The following is a 19,992-nucleotide window of genomic DNA, read 5'->3' on the forward strand; positions in this document are numbered from 1 at the left end:
CAGAAGCATCTTAGGGGGAAAAAAAAAAAAAAAAAAAAGATGAAAATGGGCTAACATAATTCATTTCAATTGTGGAATGAGAAGGGATATATAATAAGAGAATAAAAATTATGTAAGTACTGATATTTGAGAAGAATTATTCTGTACATGCTACTACAGTAGGAGGTGTTTTTTAAGTTAATAGTGTATAAATAAAATTATAATTTATACATGTCTACTTGTCTATTTTCTGACTTTAAGGTTGTTGCATTTTGAGATGATTTTTGTTAGACATTCTCTAGGCCACTTTCTTGTGTGGTAGAATTCTTTTTTTTTTTCCTTTTGCATTTTCTATTTGAGTAATAAAAGTATTTCTCAAAGCTCTAGTGAATGTGAGAACAAACTAATCAGACTGTATTATCAGTTAGCAGTTGACACCAAAATTTAGTGCAGATATGAAATTTATACTCTGTTTTAATACAGTGTTTAAATTGCAGATTGCAGAGAAGACTTGTTGATACCTCCTCTGGTAATCATTTAAGAAATAGTGATTTTTATATGAAGTTAATGGGCGTGATCTTGTAATTTTGTGTTCTATGATGCCTGATTTGTGCTGCATCAGACAGAACACCTGATTTTGCAAATACTGAGAGAGTATACTGCTGCGGCCTTATGTACGCTCTGTAATAACAGCAGATGAACAGATACTATTTTTCTACATTCTCCTGTTTGCATTTTAAGTTGTATATGAATATTACCAAAGGTATGATAGTCTTCTCTTTTCTCACTCCTTTTCCATCCAGAACACCTGAAAAGACTAGAACGGGGAAAAGGGAAGAAAAATTGTAGCAGCAATGATATATGTGGTTTTATATGAGTTTAGGAAAACTTTGAGGAAAGAGGAGCAGGAGATTGTTGGTAGAGTGATTGCAGGCAAAAGTAGACTCATATTCCTGAAGCAAGGAGTGAGATGCAAGAAGTGTGTAAGGGGGGGGGGGGGGTTAGTGTGTGGTGGAATGAGGAGATTAAAAACAAACGCAACCCCTCAAAAGGGATGATACACTAAATGAGTTCAGAGGCTTTCAAAACTGAGCACAGTATGATGATGTTTTTCTTCAATGTGACCTAAGTACAGTTCATAGGAATGCATGTACCTAATGAACCTCTTTACCTTGCAGCCAATCTTCTGTTAACATTCAACAAAATGATGAACTTTACTGTTCTTTGCTACTTTCTCTGAGTTTTGAAAACTGGTATTCTTGATAGGCTAGTTCAGTTCATTTCAAAATAAAGAAAGATGCATAATAATATAAAAAATGAAGTAAGCAGTATGTTTAAGGGTAATTTCCCATGAATACCAGTAAATGTCATGACAGCTAGGACTGTTCATAATTGAATTGCTTTGTGTTTGAGATGTGCAAGAATTACACTTGTTCCATTTGAATCACTTGCTATTTTAAAAATTACTGTATAATCTTATTTAGATAAAAGTCAACAGAGTGTGTGTCTCTTGAAGGTCAGTGATGCTTTGCACTGCTGTAGCAATTAAATGGAAATCTACAGTTGCCTAGTTATCAAAATAGGAAATATTTGAAAAAAATGTGGCTGCAGGAAAATTTATACTGTTAATTTTATTTTGAAGTAATTGTTGACACAACTTGCTTGAAGTTTATATGTGATGTTTTACAGTGCTGAATCTGTAACGCTCAATGACTGTCTTCAGTTATCATATTTGCCTTCCAAAAGAAACTACATGCTGTTATTGTATCCCAGAGAAATTTTGATTCTTGACTTGGAAGTGAATCAGACAGTGGGTGTGATTGCAATTGAAAGAACAGGTGTGCCTTTCTTACAGGTAATGAAAATTTGATTAGTTTCTATTATTGTAGTAGTTTATTAAGATCGTATGTTAGTTCGTGACCCACTGATAGTTGTGTTTTGATTAGTTCTAGAGGATGAAAAGAAGTTAATTAGGTCATCAGGCAGAAAAATGTCCTCTGAACCAAACATTGTTTAATTTAGTTTTCTGAACTCTGCAGTAAACCCACTTCATTTTGCGGTGTTACAAAAGTTACCAATGTGGAAATAGTGCTGTGGAAAAAGGATATTTTGTTCTCTGGTTATTAAGCTGCTTATACACAAGTTAATACTAGTTCTCTGAGGATTAGCCTTTGCTTAATTAGACAGCTAAGTCTAGTCTGAGGTCTTATTGATGCATCTTTATTCTCTCAGAATCATGAATTCTGATACCAAAAGAGAAACTTTTTTTTTTTTAAAAAAAGTGATAGCTAAAAGGAATATATATTAGTACATCAACGTTTAAAAAAACCAAACAACAAAACCCAAACCAGCAAGCAATTAAAAAAAATTTTTCAATGAATTTCTCTAATTAATTGACTTCCTTAGTCACAAGTACAATAGCTAAAGAAATTCATTGAACTGTTGCATTAATGGTAACTTTTTTAGTAACTTGCTTATACATCAGGAGTTGTATGTTCATTTGCAAGTGTACTTTGCAAAAGATAAAATTTTGGTAACGCAATATAATGTACTATCTCTTTACCTAGGTAATTCCTTGTTTTCAGCGTGATGGGTTATTTTGCCTACATGAAAATGGTTGTATAACTTTAAGAGTTCGCAGATCTAGCTGCAGTATAACTGGAACTCCAAATGAAGAGCCAGGTAAGTTTTGTCAAAAATGTCCAGAAACAAACTTTGAGGCATTTTCATTAATACTATAACACCAATATGAACCATAACACCTCGTACAGGATGGTGAATTACAGTCCTAGTGGTTTTTTTCTCTTGTACATTAAATTTAAATTTATGCTTCATTTTCCCCAAATTGTTTTTGATTTCTCTGATATTTAGTGCAAAATAAGATATATTAATATCCTGAAAATCCCTTTATCACTAAATAATACCATAATTACCTTAATTACCTCAAGTGGCGTAATAGTCACATATACAAGAATGTTTTAGATAAAAGATGATTAGTGCGTTCTTTTTATCTTTAGGAAGAAACATTTTTCAGGCAAACACAAGGTTTTGGAAGTCATTTGGTCAGTTGGAAGAATTGGGTTTGGAACTAAGACAGGGACTTAAATTTAGATTAAAATCTAAATTATTAAACCTTTGTCCTGTTTATGAAATGTTACTAAGAATGGCCTTTTAAATATAGTGGAGGAGACTGGAAAAAAGAAAGGAAAACAGTTCTGTAAATGTAAGTAAGTGATTTTTTTGGTTAGAGTTTGTTTGGTTTGGTTTTGGCAGTTTGGTAATTTCTAGTGAGCTATATTACATAATTCCAGGTATACCAATAAACTAAATGAGTTTGATATTGTGGAGAACAGATGCACTTTCTGCCCAGATATGAACCAGTCATTTTTTAGATTTTGCAAGATTCATGTGCAATAAGATATTTTAAAGACAAAGTTCCATTTTGGAGAACTTTTCAGAGCTGTATTGTCTACAGCAAGATCAACAGTATACAGTTTTTGATTGTTTTTTTCCTAATTGTTGCACAGGAAGCATGTGGATTTCAACCAAAGAGCTCAGTCGTGCTGCAAATTTACCTCTGTTGATTGATCACATCATATGTTTTCCACTCTAATTGTTTGCCCTTTGGGGGACGTTGATGTTACAGATCCAGACCCAGTTCAAGAGTTGATTTACGATTTAAGAAGTCAGTGTGATGCAATCAGGGTAACAAAAACGGTTCGACCCTTCAGTATGGTGTGTTGCCCAGTGAATGAGAATTCTGCAGCTCTCATAGTCAGTGATGGCAGGGTAATGATCTGGGAATTAAAATCCAGTATTTCTGGCAGAAATGTGCGTAACAGGTAATGGGATTTATTTTTCTTATCAAAGCTTCCATTTGTTACGTTTACAAGTGGTGTGCAGTATTTAATTATATTCTAAAAGCAACAGTGATATCCTTGTATGTGTGGTAGTGTGACATGTGCTATACATGTGTATGAATGAAAGGAAGAGGAATGAAATATATTGTCCAAATAGATGAGTTCCCTTGCTTTGGGGAAGTGAAGGAACTTATTTACTCTTTTTTTCTTTAAAAAATAATTCCATACTAAGGGGTTGGAATAAGGAAGCAAAAGATAGAATGAATATTCACATTTTTGGGAGGAAACATTTTCTTCTCATTTGGCTTTCTTCAGACTATGTAATTTTCCTCAGGAATGGATCCCTCACTTTCAGTCACATGAAAGGATTTCAGAATGAGTCTGGAAGGGACTAAATTGTTAGTAGGGGAAAGGTTTTCTCTTGGATTTGTTTGAATTTGACACACAGGAATATGAGGCTACACAGCAGATGGCTGGAATACAGTGGTATAAATAATATTTTTATATACAAAGCCTTTAGAGTTTTAGAATTTGAGCACTCTCTAAAAATGCTTTATGAAGTGGTATAGTTCTTTGAACATTCAATGTATTAAGGTCATGCTGCTGCAATAAACCTTTGAAAGTACTATTGAAAAAAATAAATAACTTAGTGCCATAAAAAAAAATTAAATAGAATTCTTAGTATACTTTTAAATGTCAGTAGTACCAGATTTTCAACATAGATCCTTTTGTTGCTCATCAGTAATTTAATGTTTTTATTCCTGATATTCTCAAAAATACTGTTAGATGGATTCTTTGTGATGCGTATCCAAGAGAGCTGTTTAGGATCCATATGTTGCTGGGTTTTCCTTCTTGTATTCTTAGACTCATTTCTAAAACATTCATCTTTGTCATGATTATATAACGAGGAAAAATGTAATAAAAAAAACCCACTGAGCCTAGAGGATTCTGGATATGGTTGGATTGTACTGAAAAGTAAAGCATATTTCAAGCTGGCACAGAGTCTTTAATGGATTTTGAAAGAGTCTTCCTCCATTAGCTCTTGATCCTGCTGGATTTGATGGTCTTTAATGAAAATTTGAAGACAAAAGTCTGTTAAAGTGAGATTTTAAAGAAAAAGGCTTTGTACGTACCTTAAACTGCATTTTTGTGTCCAGCTAGGTGCAGTCAGTAGTCTTTGGTCTTTGCTCATGACATAGATCTGTCCTTAGACCAGCAAGATACGATTGCCAAGGCTGCAAGGGCTGTTTGAGTCCCTTTTAGACGGAGATCGTGCTGGAACCCAGTCACAGTCATTGGGGGAAAAAATAACACCAAAAACTGATGCATAGATATCTCACAAGACTCTAAACATGGGTAATACTGTACATTTCTGCTGTAGCTGTATATGCAGAGGCACTCATGATTGATATGTTTAGGTGAATGGCATTGCTTTCAGTTATGGGTTTCGCCATCTGGAACCTGTATAAGAAGTTTGTATAGGTTAACAAGAACTGTTCTCAAAGTTTGGGACTCTGTTCTTAAATGTCGAAATATTTCTGATTGTTCTGTATTCATTAACATAGCTCTACATATTAATACACAATATATTTAAAAGCCTCCATTCAGTGGTTACTTCAGAACAAGGGATACATCTGTCTCTTTCTATTACTTACAAATCGGTCTGTAAGGAAGATGGAAGTTATTTTGAATTTTGTACATTTTTGTGTGCATTATCTCCTGGTAGAGTTGATCATCGAAGTTGATGGTGGGAATAATCTCAAAATACGCTGCAAGTAGTAAGTGGTAGGAATACTGAAAGAACAGTCTAGGGAAAAAAATAAAATCAAGGACCTAAGTCACCAGGCAATCCAGTTTGTATTAGGAACTTGTTTTCATTTCTTTTACAGCAGTTCAAGTGCATCACCTTTGTATTCCCCAGTCTCATTCTGTGGAATTCCTGTAGGAGCATTCCAGAATAAACTTCCAGACCTCTCATTGGACAACATGATTGGTAAGTATTTTTTTCACTAATATTACTGCCACTCATTTCTAGGATTTTTGAATCATTGTACATCTTGGCTTACTTAAGAACTACATATGTTAGAATTATTTTCTGTACAATTTCAATAGTAAGAATTCCTGTTTGCTAAATAAATTATCAAATTAATCTTTTTGAGGATTTTATGTTGAGGACCAATGTTCAAAGCTCATTTCCTCCAAGTTAAAAGTAATTTAAAATGGAATTTGGCCAAAACTCCTTCATTTTTTGAAAATAATATTAAACGGATGAAGGCAATTTATGTGATGAATCCCATCTTTGTGAAATCTAGATAGCTACCAACACTTAAATATTGAGAAGTGTTCCATGAAGATGGTTACCTTTACATTTTAAAACTCATTTTTATTGGAAAAGCAACTAGTGCTGCTCAGAGATACAAAGGTGCAGATTTAGAATTGCTTTTGGTAAAAGTTGTCTGTATTAGCTGGTGCAGGCAGATTACCACTGTGGGAGGTTCTTTTGCACTTCATCTCATATGTTTAAAGATGGCATTTAGGGCATGATTTTTCTCTTGTCAATGTCTACAGGAAATGCAGATATCATAGCTGTTTTTATTTTGTGCCTTACATCACTCAGGACTGGTACAGCTGACTGCAGAAGGTATACAGCAGTAGAATTACCTCTCTTTTGTGCCGATCTTTATTGTTGTATCTGAGCAAATTCACTCTTATTTCTACCAGTAGATTGCACTCAGTTTTTACTGTTTGGAGTTAAACCGCCATAAGTCTTTGAATTGATCTAATAATTTTAAAATATTTGTAACTAACTTTAAAAAAAAAACAAAAGGAGAAAAAAAAGCTACCCTTGAATTCTAGAAGACGACTGAAATCTTTTTTCCTTTTTTACTTTTTTCCCCTTTTTGGCTTTTTTTTTTTCCTCCTTACTTTTGGCGCTTTTTTCCCCCTTACTTTTTGGCTTTTTTTTTCCTTGTTAGTGTTAGGAAAGAAGGTTAGTATTGGAGAAATTAGCAGAAGTGTAATCTTCCAAAAAGTTTCATCATACAGAGTTCAACAGGAAGGAATGCATCTTTAAATAAACATTGCTGGTTTATATGTTAGGTTATTTGTAATTTTATAAACTCCTGTGTCTGATAATTTTCCATAACATCTCTGATTAAAATTTACTACTAACAAGAGCTTTAATTTTTAAGCAGGGCAAGGCACAAATGCTGGAGAAGAACAGTTAAAGAGTTCTTTTCTGCAAGAAGTGCACCTCAAATTTCTGCTGACTGGACTTCTTTCAGGACTTCCTTTGCCTCCTTTTGCTATCCGCATGTGCCCACCTCTTACAACAAAAAACATTAAACAGTATGAGCCAATCCTTGCTGTTGGTAAGTGCCTTGAATAGGTTATTAGTTGCTATGAAAATAATGTATTCTATATTAAATACAAATGTAGTTACTTATACAGGGGGAAAAAAAAAACCAAACAGTCTTTTGATCCTGTGTATCTAATCACAGAAAGTGACCCTTATATTAGTTTGCATCCATGATAGTGTTCGCATTCTTTTTTTTGTCCCTTGGGTTTAAGTAATGCTACCTGAAAAATTGCAATATATTAGCAAGTTTGTATTTATCTTTTCATTTACTGTGATATTGGTCTCTTGATACACACAGCATTTTACATGCTGCTCTCACTTCATTCTAAACATCTGTAAATACAGACTTCTGCAGCACGGCATTCCTAGAATAAGTAAATGAACTTAACAGAGACAGTATTTTTGTTCTGATGTAAGTACCTGAGAATACACCTAAAGCACATTATTTTTATTGAATGAATCTATTCTGTCTTACTACAACTGTAGTTAAACTCATCTAGATATTAGAATAGTTGCCAGTGAGCACCTGATTTATTAACTCTGAGTTCTCCCTATTTAAATCTGATTTATCTAGCATGCCCTTTCAGACTACATCAGGGATTTCACAGTGTATCCATACAGACTACTGTGTTTCTCTCCCGTCAGTGGACTGGAACAGTAGACACAGAGATGCTGTAATTTAAAGATTGTAGTAGGTTGTAAAATTAGACCTCCAGATTTGGGTTGTTCAAACGTGCTCTTGATATATGTAAGGTATCACTTGATTCTGGGCTGCCCAGTCAAGACTGTGCGTGTTGCAAGTCAGACTTGGGAGATTCTTGTTATTCTTAAGGTTGCCTGTGCTATAGTTTTGCCTTCTTAAGTTTTTAGGCAGGGCAGGGAGGTATTGTGAAGTGAATGTTATACAGGAGCTTCCAAAGACGATCTCACTCCAGTAATGAAAACGCCATATTAACACGTGTATGTATGTGTGCGGTTCTCATAATACTTCTATTATTACTGAGCTAAAAGTGCCATTAACAGTTGCACTCTAAAATGTAGGCAAGCTGTCATTACACGATGTGATGCTACTAAAATGTAACTTTTGATTTTATATAAGCAGTAGCTGTTAAAACAGGTGAAGTATAAAGGTTAGGAAACTAATAGGTAGGTATAAAGTGCATTTACAGCAAGGTCTGCAGCATTCTAGACTTAAGGTACCTGAATGGCTCTGTATTTAATAAAGTTGATAGGAGTATAAGGAAAAAAAGAGAAGAACAATTAAGTCTTCCCAGTGTCTAATAGAAAATTGTAACTTTCAGTGTTTCAGAAGGTATTCGATCTAATTGAAGGTAATACCTACCAAGGTACTGATTTGTAATTTGAAAGAGGTCATTATTTCAGGGATGAGAAAGCAAATGACTTAAATGATTTGGTAAAATCTACCCATGATTCTCCCCTGGGATTATTGGTGCATAACAGTTAATAAATACTGTTCCTTGAGGCATTTACTCATCTTGAGTAACCAAAACAAAAAGAAACATTCCTTTCTTCTGCAGCTGGGTATGTTGTGAAAACGCAAGAATGAACAGATTTTCTATAGGCTCTAGAAGTAGGTTCAGGAAAACGTCTTGACCCAATGGATTTTACTGGCTGCAGAGAACCTTGGAGGTTTTAATGTTTGGTGTTTAAGCACTAGAAATCAAAACACCTCTTCTAAAATTGTAAAATATAAGTTACAGGTGTTAAAAAAAGAAAAAAAAGGGAAGACAAAAGAAAGAAATAGCTGTAAATCCTGCATTTTCACTAAAGTATGGAAGAGAAGAATGAAACAAATCTCTCTGTATATTTTTATTTTATTTTATTTTTTTAAATCCCTTTTTACAGGTACAAGTAATGGCTCTGTCCTGGTGTTTCATCTTACAAGTGGACTCTTACACAAGGAGTTAAGCATCCATTCCTGTGAAGTCAAGTAAGATTTTAATTTTAATTCCTGCTATAATCCTTCTGGGAGACAAATACTAGAACATCTAACTAACGTTGTACTAGCAGTGTGGGTGCCTTGTTTAATTGTTAATGATGTTCAGGAAAATTGCCTGTTGAGTGGTCTGCCCTAACAGTATCTTTGCTATGTATAAGCAGTAGCACACTGACAAAATTAGAGTGAAAATAACATTGAACAAAATATTTGAATTGTATCTGCACATGCTGATCTAGGATGCATGTCTACTACTTCAGTTTCTTTACTGCATTGTAGTACAAAGAAGTCTTTCTAGGACAAGAAACTTTATTACAGGGTCTTGTTTATATAACTGTTGTGACTCACAGATTGTGTCCTTGAAATAATTATGTTTTGTATGCAAAGGTTTATTTACTTTTCACCCTTGGGGCTGAAGTTGCTATTGAAACAGTTCTAATCTTAACCGAAGTAAAAATAATTTTATTGTTAAAAGATTTTAAAGACTGAATACAGCACTCAGTATTTATCCATCCTAAGTAAGGAACAGGGTAAGTTTTAAGGCTATTGTACTGTGTGTTTGTGTGTACACAATGGTATAACTTTGTGGGTAACTAATGCCAAAGATATTCAAGATGGTGCTCGCTGGATACATATTTCTAGACAGATTTAAGCATAGGAAATAAATTATTTATTTTTAGTAGTAATATTACCAAAAATTTGTACTAGAGTTGTGGCATGAAGCATTCATCAGGGTAGGGTCTTCATTTTATTGTTCGTTCTACAAAAAGATAAGAAAAGTATAGGTCTCTGAGAATAGATAGCTCTAAGACTTCATTATGGAAACCTGCTTTGAATCTACCACCAAAATCACGTACGTATGTTTACTTTTCTGGTGTGATTAGTAGGCGCTGTAAGAATAGAATTTCTCTTTCTGTTCTAAACCATTTGAATTTTTTTGTTTCATACCATTAACTACTTACAAAATTATTTTCATTTTATGTCCTGTTATGCAGCACAAGAGGATACTGCTTTTTTTCTCATTAAGGTGATTATAGAATTCAAAATTAAAACCACTGCTAACGTTCACAGATTAAAAGAAATAATAAAAATTAAGATGGGGAGACAGGAGGAAATACGCTTTTGAAAAAATACTTCTTTATCTTTTGTTTAGACTTCATGTATTATTGGAAGTATGGTTAGTTTGGGCTTTTCACTTTGCAAAGGTTTTGCAACTTTAGAAAAACTTTAAGAATACATTGTCTTTCTAGCAGCTGTTCTTGCACAAATGGTATTTTTAGAAAAAAATTCAGGTGATTGTGAATTTTGTTTAGTCATAAGGTGTTATCTGGGTAACTCTTGTAAATATTTGTTTTAATTGCCTCAGTCCCGCTCTTAATGGTCTGAGTGACTTTCTACATAATCTTTACAAGTTCAAGGGAATGCTTAAAGCAATTTAGAATAAGGCATAGGGATTTATTTATTTTTTTATAATTAACATTCATGGACATTTTTTCTTTCAGTGGGAATTGAATTCTTATACCTCTAAAATGCAGATAGATTGGATAATGCCTCTATTTCAATTTTAACTGAAAATACACCTTCAGGGAACACCATTACTTTACTATGTAATTGAGAATACCCTGAAATTGTAACTCAAGGCCAGCATTTTTCAGTGCCCTGTAGTTTAAGAAAAGAATGTAGTAACACTAAGGACTTTGGAATGGCAACTGTGCTTTACAACTGTGCTACATTAACAGCCACTGAGTTGTCTAGGTGCTAGTAATTGACTTTCTTTTGAGATTAAAGTGTTCTTTTTTAGAAGCTACCTATGTAGTCACATGCTGATTTTTTTTATATTTTTTTTTCTTAATTATTTTTAAACTTTGCAGTTCTATATTGTGATTAGGAGTAGGGTGAATTGTTCTTCTGTCCTTCATTTAGGATAGTTCATACTCATGAGTAGCCTTGAATATTCATTTTGTCAATGATTATTACTTAGCTATTTCACTACTTGTTTAGAATTATGTGACTAAATACTTTACCTTTGAGTTCAATTTGGTTTTTAGTAGGAGACTGAGTCAAGAAGCAGCAGAAATGCTTCAGAAGACACAGAGGAGAAGTCAGTCATGCTACTGCTAGGAGCATAAGTGAGGGGAAAAAACAGACAGGAACTCTAGCATATATGCTGGCTGAAAGAAGCTGTGAGCAATTCAGTCTTTCTTCCTTCAGGATAGAGAGAAATGCAAATAATTGTTGTTACTAAGAGGAGTTAGAACAACCATGAAATAACTTGTCTGATACCTGTTCTGTATTGTAAGTGGAGCAATCTAAGCTATTGTGCTAAGATAGGAGATGATAATACATCTTCAATGTAGAGGAGAATATATTTGAGACACGTAAATAAAATGCCTGCGATGTAGCTTCTAGTTCAGTGAAAGTGGTGCATCTGCAATGCTTCTCACTGTTACTTTTGCTTATTCTGATAGATAACTATGACTACAAGCAGTGCTTCTCATTCTCTTGCTGAAGCTCAGCTAGTTCAGGTTGCAACAGCTTGAATTTTTTAAATTAAAATCTCACTGACTGTAACAAGAATGTGTATGCGTTCGGACTCCCCTTTGGGAAACTGCTTTGCAAATGTTCATCACCTCGTTAAAAAAACTTTCCTCGTGTAGGGAAAGATAAATGAAAAATACCTACCACTTCTGTCAACAGGTTGGTGTGCTAGATTTATTTCTGTGCATTAGTAAATATGCATTACCTGACAAGCGTAAGCAGAGTTGCAATGAAATCCTGTGTATTCGGAATTGAGTTCTGAAGTTGCTATTACAGGATGTACCGTTATCTCAGATGTACCATGTTCAGCACTTAATTGTAATTTCTTTTTCTTAACCTTCCTGTTCTTAAAAATGAAAAACTTGTTCCATTGCTGTTGTTCATTTTTGGACATGTAGGCCATACAAATAGTTTTGAATTACAAGGAGAGTTCTTTTTGAATAATAAAAATTGACGCTGAGAGTATTTTCTGATAATATGATTGAGATTTTAATACGCTATTTTTTAAGATATGGTTTGACTTCCAGTTTTACCGTTCTCCTTTTCTTATAATTCTTATAATTGATTTTAGTAGCAGCTGCCTTGTCATAAAGTCACAACAATCCATTCCTGAAGAGAAAAGTAATCTGTGTTTTTATCCACTTCAGTACGCTGTGTAATTTGTTTGTATTGGAAACATTAATCAAAATGGCTGAATCTTACCCGTGAAGTAACTGAGACAAGTTGAATGTCTAGAATTCCTGAATTTCATATTTTGAAAGAGTGCATCCAGTCTGAGAAATAGTTTACAGCTGAATGTAACCCTTAATTCTAGTAGACAAAGGTGTCTTTTGTTAGGAAATTTTGCAAATGGAGATATTTCAGTAGAGAAGGCATTACTTGTTTCCTTCACTAAAACTTGAACCACCGTCTCCAGATTTGCAATTTACATGTGTGACTATTGTTTCAGGTGCAAGTAGTTAGCTAAGTTAAGGTTTCCTTTTGATTATAAGTGTCTTGGGTTTCTGTAGATTTTTATTGGTATTGACAGATGGCCAGGCGGCAGCAAAGAACAAGGACTTGCGTTAAATCTCAGCTGCTGGAAGAGGTATAGAAGGTGCCTCAGGTGTTTGAACAAGAATGGTGAATAACTACTGGCAATAACAATGCACTATGAGTATTCTGTGCTTTTTCCAAAAAACATAGTAGAATAATAGATAAAAATTAGAAAAGTGTCAGAATTCATATTTCTTCCATTTCTGAAAGCTCCCTGTGTTTACGACCCTTCGGAGACTTGCAATGTCACACATTATTGCAATTGTAGATTTCTATTCAATCATTCCTGTAACGTTTCAACTAATAATTGAATACTTCTCATTTTGATGAAAATTATTGGTTGAACTTTCATAGGTCCTGGTGGGAAAAGAACTGGGTCCTAAATTTTTAAATTTACTTGAGGACTTAGAAATAAAGCTTCCCATTTTTTTAAACCTTGAACTAAAAAAATAAAGAGAAATATGGCTGTAACTTACATGTGGAAAATATTATGGGAGTGCTTTTTGCTTTTACTCATCTACATTGCATTTAGGAAACTTCTACTTAATACAATGTGAGTTGGATTTACTGACAGTAAATCATAAATACTCTTATTTATTTTCCTCATATTTCACACACATTCTTGCAAAACAGACCATGATTTTACAATTGATGTTAACGGAAGACTTGGTTATCCTGAAAATAGTTCTTAAGTAATCTGTGTTTGAAGGATTTGAGGAAAACCTAAATCCTTTTATCCATGTTAAAATGAACTTGGGCATATATATGTATTAGAACAGTCTCAATTTTCTTTTAGATTAGTTCCTTGATCTGTTTCACAGGTAAAGCACTCGACAATTTATGCTGGTACAAAATGTGTGATAGAAATGGAGACAGAAGACTATCTTGTTTTGTAACAGTACCACCTAGTGCCACTTTCTATCCTTTTGTGGCCTGTGGTATATTTGAGGAGTTTGCTTAGAATCCATATGTGCTGACAATATGTTGTATACAGTGTAACTTTACATCCTTGCAACACTTCAAGGTAATATGGTTTGTGGCTGCCTTGGCATGACCTAAAAGAACAAAAAAAAAAAATTACCAGGTTTTCAGTTCTTTTGTGATAGCCTTCAAAATCTGTTCAGGGCCTCTCTTTTATTATCATCTTTGTTGATATCTCTTCCCTCTGAACTGAAAGAATCAAGTCTCCCCACCCTGCTATCCATATGAATATTTTTCTCTTTCTGTATGCTGGCAAATTTGAGTTACTTGATAGTTCTTCCCATCTGGTAAACCACCGATTTAGTGAGAGCAGCGCTTTTAGTCCACTCTAGCGCTGAGTATCTGTGAGAGATTTTTGCAAAAGTTACCAGTGTTTCTAACTGAAATTTTAGTTTTAACCAAACAAGAACTAGTGTAGTCTGAAAAGAAAGAAAACTCTGTAATTTAATTTGGTAACTTTATATTTACATCATAGTTGTAAATGTGTAGCTTCCTTTTATGCTTAAATAAAGTGTTTCCATAAAGTGTAGAAAATTACTTCTGTGCTGTTTCCAAATTGAAGAATATACATTAAAAAAAATTGTGCTTCAGTCCAGGCTGTTTTCTAGCCATTCAAATATTTTGGCTAATGTGCTCCGTGTACTCTCTTCTGATGACAGGGGAATTGAGTGGATAAGCTTGACTGGGTTTATTTCCTTTGCCACATCAACACCTAACAATCTGGGGCTAGTAAGGAATGAGCTGCAGCTGGTGGACCTACCAACAGGTTAGTATTTCCTGAGAAATCTGTACGAGAGGCTGACAGATTTGCTGGGGAATGACAAACGTAAGTTCTTACTACTTTCTTTTTTTTTTTTTTTTTTCCCTTCTGTTGTCATGACAAAATAAAATAATAAAGAGGAATTTTAACTGGTTCTGCTCTTCTGTCCTTGTGAAGCCACGTAATGTGTTCCATCTGGTGTTCTACAGACAGACTTGAAACAACACCTTTGCAAAGATGTCTGTGACTTGGACTTGTTATTAAAAGAATGAATATGAGTCAGCAGGAGGTTTAGAAGCATTCACACAGCTTGGGTATTAGTGGTGTATTTTGTTCCCAAAATGCGTATTTTCCAAGTGGGTTTTGTCACAGTCTACGCCCATTGTTTCACGTGCACCTGAAACAGTGTTGAACCATTTATTGTGGTTTGTATAAGCAACAGATTATTTTTCAAGGTGGGCCAGGCACGTGGCCAGAATTTGAGTGTGTGTATGAATGTAAAATGGGTATTTTAGTAATAAAATCTGATACTTCTATAAAGAATTGGAAGGGTTAAAAAATAAATTACTTTAAAATGTATTGTTGATAGCAAAATTAACAGGTTATGTGTGGTTTTCAACTATTCTGGCCTTGTAGTGAATGACAAATATATTTGTGATTGAAGTCAATATTTGCACAATACTAGGAGGTATAATTTGGGAGATTAGACAGCCCAAAATAGGAAGCACTTCAATAATTTTAAATTATTTTTGAATGGGAAAACCTGGAACCATTTAATTTCTAATTGAAGAGCCTGAATCTTGTAACACATGGCTAATTCTGAATTGCTTTATGTAGCATAAAGTGATTTTTTTTTTTTAATTGTTTTTTTTAAGCTTATGGAAAAGACTCGATTTTTATATTTCTAGGGTGCTGCACAAAGAGACTATTCTTTTAACATGTCAGTATTGTAATTTTTTTTCCATATAATGTCTTTTGTTCATATGCTTAAAATCAAAACAAAAAAGATACATACTGTGTAAAAATAATCTCATGTAAAATGTGATTTTGATTTTTCACTCAGCTTGTAAATCAGTACTGAAACATTTATAAGTGATAAAAGGTTCGGTATTTCCGCAGGCAACCAAGTTTCAAGTAAACGTGAATACCTGAGACCTTAGCATATAGTTTGCTTAAAAAATGTTACATTTCCTCTTTTAAAGCTTATAAGGCGTAACTACTTAACTGTTTGATTGTTGGTTCTTCCATCACTAATTAGCCCAACTTTCCATTTTAGGCCTAGGAAAACTGCGCTGATTTGTATTTACTAAATGAACACTTTGACAAAATTCTCATTTACATTTCTGAACAAAAATAAGGAAGAAAATTCCTAAGGTGTTTCATCACTAATGAAGAAAATAGAGCTGGAAGGTTTCCTGTATCTTGGCCTCTGACATGAGAGCTCTAACTAGCATTGTTGATAACTAGATTTATTCACATAATTGGCATAAGATAAGTAATTTAGCTATGAGCAGCCATAAAAGTAGCTAAAGTTTGGAAACTTGAATTTTCCTTGAAAGCAAAGGCGAATGAAACTTGCATGGGAGATGCTGTGATACCCTGCTGTTTGTAGATCACTATTTTAATGATATGTATAACACCTTTAATTCTGCAACACTTTGTACAGGTGAAAGTTTTGTTGGGGATAAGATTTTAAGTTCTTAGGGTTTATTCTTTTAGCTGGAAAGAAAGAGAGAATGGTTCTGCTAAATGTAGAATGAGTTAGTACTTCACTGTGGAAATACTTTCAGACTTCGTTTATGGCAGAGATAATTTCTCTTACAAAACTTGAAATGTACTCATGAATTTTTTCCGTGGGGAATTGAGAGTATATCTCACTGGCTTTGAGTGGAAAATAATAACTCTTTGAACTCTCTCTTTATTTATGTCATGTTGATGATGCATCGATTTCAGTAGTTGTGCTCTGGAAGCGGGTCAAATATTGTGTTAGACAGTAGGTTTTACATTATATTTAGTCCTCTGAAACGCAATAAAACTTCAGCAATGACAAGAGTAATGTAAGATACAGCAGGTTACTTGGAGATGTTCAAGTTTAGTTTGTAAACTATTTCTGTTCACAAACAGAATAGTTTGTAAACTATTTCTATATTTATATTTAGTTTATAAACTATTTCTGTTTTCCTCCATGTCATTATTGTGTTCCAGGCAGGAGCATTGCATTTCGTGGGGAGCGAGGCAATGACGAGCCAGCTATTGAAATGATAAAGGTGTCTCATTTGAAGTAAGTAGATTAGCCTTGTGAAGTTTATAAATCTTACTGTACTGCATGAAGATCCTCGTGACTTAATAGAAATTCCAGGAAAAAACACTCCAGAGAGTACAGAAAGATGTGCAACAGCACCAAGAGAAAATTACTTTACAATATTAGTTCAAAGTGCAAAAGCTGTAAATGTTTCTGTGATTGACTTTGTCACTTGAGGATCCAATCACGTTGGAAGATCATTTGTTAATATTTTAGTTATTTTAAGAATTGTGTTCACTGAATGGACATTTTGATAATATTAGGGAGAATAAAAGTGCTGAACAATTTTTGTCAACTTTGATTATGTTATGAGTTAGTTCCCTTTTCTATAAGATAAGCCTTTCTTAAAACTAGAATGGCCTGAGAGGTGGGATGATTTTTCATGTATTTATTAATTTTTCTAAGTATGTATTTCACACCTTTATAATAATTGTCTGCTGGAGAACCAGATGTGAGGTATAGTTGTTTGAGAAGTCAGCTGATAAATGACCAAATTGTTTACCATCAAATCTTGCTTATTTTGAGATCAGGCATGGACAGGAGGCCCTGGTCTTTATAGTATAAAAATAATAACAGTAGTACTCTGTGAGATTACTTTCCTGTGTAAATGAAATTAGTGTTGAATTTAATAAGGCATTGTCTCTAAATTTTAAAAGTTTTTTTCTTTACAGTGGATGAAAAAAATTAATGTTCTCTAGCTTGCATATGAATATTTTTCGGAAGTATGTATGTGTTCCAGAGAACTTGGAAGAGTTCAACCATATAATGGTCTTATTAATTCATTAAAAATTAAGAACAGCTGTGGCTGAGATGAAGAGACTAGAAAGTTAAGTGAGAACAAGAGAGGATAGTTCATTTGAGTAGAGACTAATGCAGTTGCGAAGAGTACATATAGCTGTATTTTCAAGTTAAATGTGGAAAGTGGTGGATTGAAAGTGTTTTACTCATCTAGCTGCACACATGAAAGGTCTGAAGACATGACTGACAAGTGGTTTAGTGTAAGAGGATTTTATGTTCATTTATCACTGGATTAGGGAAGTGGCATGCGTCTGGAGTAGAGAAAAAAAATCTGTCCAACCTACAGTCTTGGTATGTCTTTCTGATATCTTCTGCAGTCATTGGCTCAGGCTGAATATGGCTAAATTAGAGGTGCTGCTGCATTCTCTGAGTTACTTTGCTTGTCTTCTTTACTACTTGAGCAGTGCCACCTGACAGAAATTTCTAATTCTTTTAGCCTTGAAGGAGGACTCTTTTTCAGACACTCTTTTGCACCTCAGTAACTCAAGGAAATCACAAGCTTCAGAGTGGGATTTGAGCCAGATTAATTTACTCTGCTTCCTTTTAGTTTTTGAGGCTTTCCAGAGTGCTGATATGAACAACAAGTGTGAAGTAAAATGCTCAAATTAAAATGGAGTGATTACATTTGCTGTAGTAAATTCTTATTTGTTTTAGGCAGTATCTAGCTGTAGTATTTAAAGACAAACCACTGGAGATCTGGGATGTCAGAACATGCACTCTGCTCAGAGAAATGTCTAAAAACTTCCCTACAGCAACTGCTTTGGTAAGGAATAAAATCTGTTACTTGCTGTTTATTAAATGTAATATATTGAGATAGTATAAAAATCGATGAATAATTATGCAGCACAATGTTACCGTATCTGTAGCATACAGGTAAGTGCTTTCACCCTTCCGTTTTCATTTGTCATCAGATAGAGGCAAGAAAAAAGGAGATACTGGTGGAAAAATCTAGTCTGCTCCTTGGTGATGGAGGGAGGTGTCATAGAAAGCAATCTTCATCGAAATAGTTATAATTAACAGAAGAATCCCCAGTAAATTCAAGGAGTAAACATTTGTCTTTTCCATTTTTCCTGGACAATTTTTCACAGGAGTGGTCACCTTCTCATAACTTAAAAAGCCTGAGGAAGAAGCAGTTAGCAGCCCGAGAGGCCATGGCACGGCAGACGGTTGCATCAGATACTGAAGTTAGCAGCGTAGAATCTTCAGTGATCAGGTATTTCTCATTCTAATACAATGCTGTTCTGAATCAGTTGTTTTTCCACCATGTGCTGTTCTATAGAGCAAAATATTTTGGAACTGATTCTTGAGTACATACCGGGCGAAGCAACGTTATGGGCCTTCCTTTAGCTTTTAGATGTGGAACTTTGGTTTACTGCTGAATGAAAGTGTACCTGTTTCTCTCAGGTGTGTCTGTAGCAGTCCATTAGTTACCTGGTTCTTGAAGTAAAACTTATTTGCCCCTGATATATGCATTTTTGAGCTGCCTCTGTGAATTAGTTAGGGAGAATTTGCCTTGCAATTATAATTTCAAGAAAGAAATACTTGTGTCTCATTGTGTTCTCTTTAAAGCTTGTTACAGGAAGCTGAAAGTAAATCAGAGCTGAGCCAGAACATTTCTGCCAGAGAGCACTTTGTGTTTACAGGTGCTGATGGGCAGGTTTATCATCTCACAGTAGAAGGAAACTCAGTAAAGGACAGTGCAAGAATTCCTCCTGATGTGAGTTCCAATTTTCTATATCATTGATGCTTTAATTTTTCTCTTAGCTATGATTGCCAGAAAAAATATCAGGGATATGCATTGTAGCGGCAAGTAGTCATTAATGCGGTAGTTTGAAATATGAAATAAAAATTCCAATTTCAAAAACTGCACCAATTCTGTTTTCACAATCATAACAGTTTTTCTATTGAAAACACTGTTGACATAAATGATTTTTTTTTTACAAGTTAGAAATCTTCATAGACCCTGACTTGCTTTCTGAATAAATTACGTGACATGTTTTCAAGAATTTTCGTAAAGCATATACAAAAATCTTGAATAACAAAGAGGATGTTATAGAAACACGATTATGTTCTGCTAATGGATTTTTTCTTGCGTCATAAGGAGGGCTTGAGTGGGCCAGAGCCCTGTGAGTTTTAAGTATATTTTTTTTCCCAGTTACTCTGAAGAACAGTCTTTCTTTTCTTAGTTGTTCTTGAAGGCTTTGATAAATTGAACTTACAGTTAGGAATTCTTTTATTTTTGTTTCCTGCTTCAGTATATGCTAGTATTGTGATTAATGAGGTCTGTCATGTTGGTGCTTCCTTGCAACAAGAGACGGAGAAGGGATTTCCATTGCTTTAAACCCAAAATTTCTTACAAGTAAATGTCTTTTGAAGCATTTTGAAGCAGATATGACTGACTTTGATAAATGCTTGTATTCGATA

The 19,992-nt window shown here is 34.2% G+C and overlaps 1 protein-coding gene across 6 annotated transcripts in view; it reads left to right on the forward strand.

Annotated features, from left to right (window-relative positions):
• The window catches only part of WDR11 (WD repeat domain 11), a 50,554-nt gene that overhangs the window by 14,219 nt on the left and 16,343 nt on the right, over positions 1-19,992 (forward strand). For 3 of the 6 annotated variants that reach the window (XM_049809542.1, XM_049809547.1, XM_049809546.1), the window contains 11 exons: positions 1,669-1,834; positions 2,547-2,661; positions 3,626-3,821; positions 5,729-5,832; positions 7,031-7,210; positions 9,064-9,148; positions 14,368-14,474; positions 16,674-16,749; positions 18,223-18,331; positions 18,657-18,781; positions 19,138-19,285. In XM_049809542.1, the coding sequence (XP_049665499.1) occupies positions 1,669-1,834; positions 2,547-2,661; positions 3,626-3,821; positions 5,729-5,832; positions 7,031-7,210; positions 9,064-9,148; positions 14,368-14,474; positions 16,674-16,749; positions 18,223-18,331; positions 18,657-18,781; positions 19,138-19,285 (1,411 nt within the window). The remainder of the gene's footprint in view (positions 1-1,668; positions 1,835-2,546; positions 2,662-3,625; positions 3,822-5,728; positions 5,833-7,030; positions 7,211-9,063; positions 9,149-14,367; positions 14,475-16,673; positions 16,750-18,222; positions 18,332-18,656; positions 18,782-19,137; positions 19,286-19,992) is intronic. The other 3 variants (XM_049809543.1, XM_049809544.1, XM_049809545.1) reach the window with 3 other exon arrangements.

Source organism: Accipiter gentilis, chromosome 9 (assembly GCF_929443795.1).
Source record: "Accipiter gentilis chromosome 9, bAccGen1.1, whole genome shotgun sequence".
Taxonomy (NCBI): Eukaryota; Metazoa; Chordata; class Aves; order Accipitriformes; family Accipitridae; genus Astur; species Astur gentilis.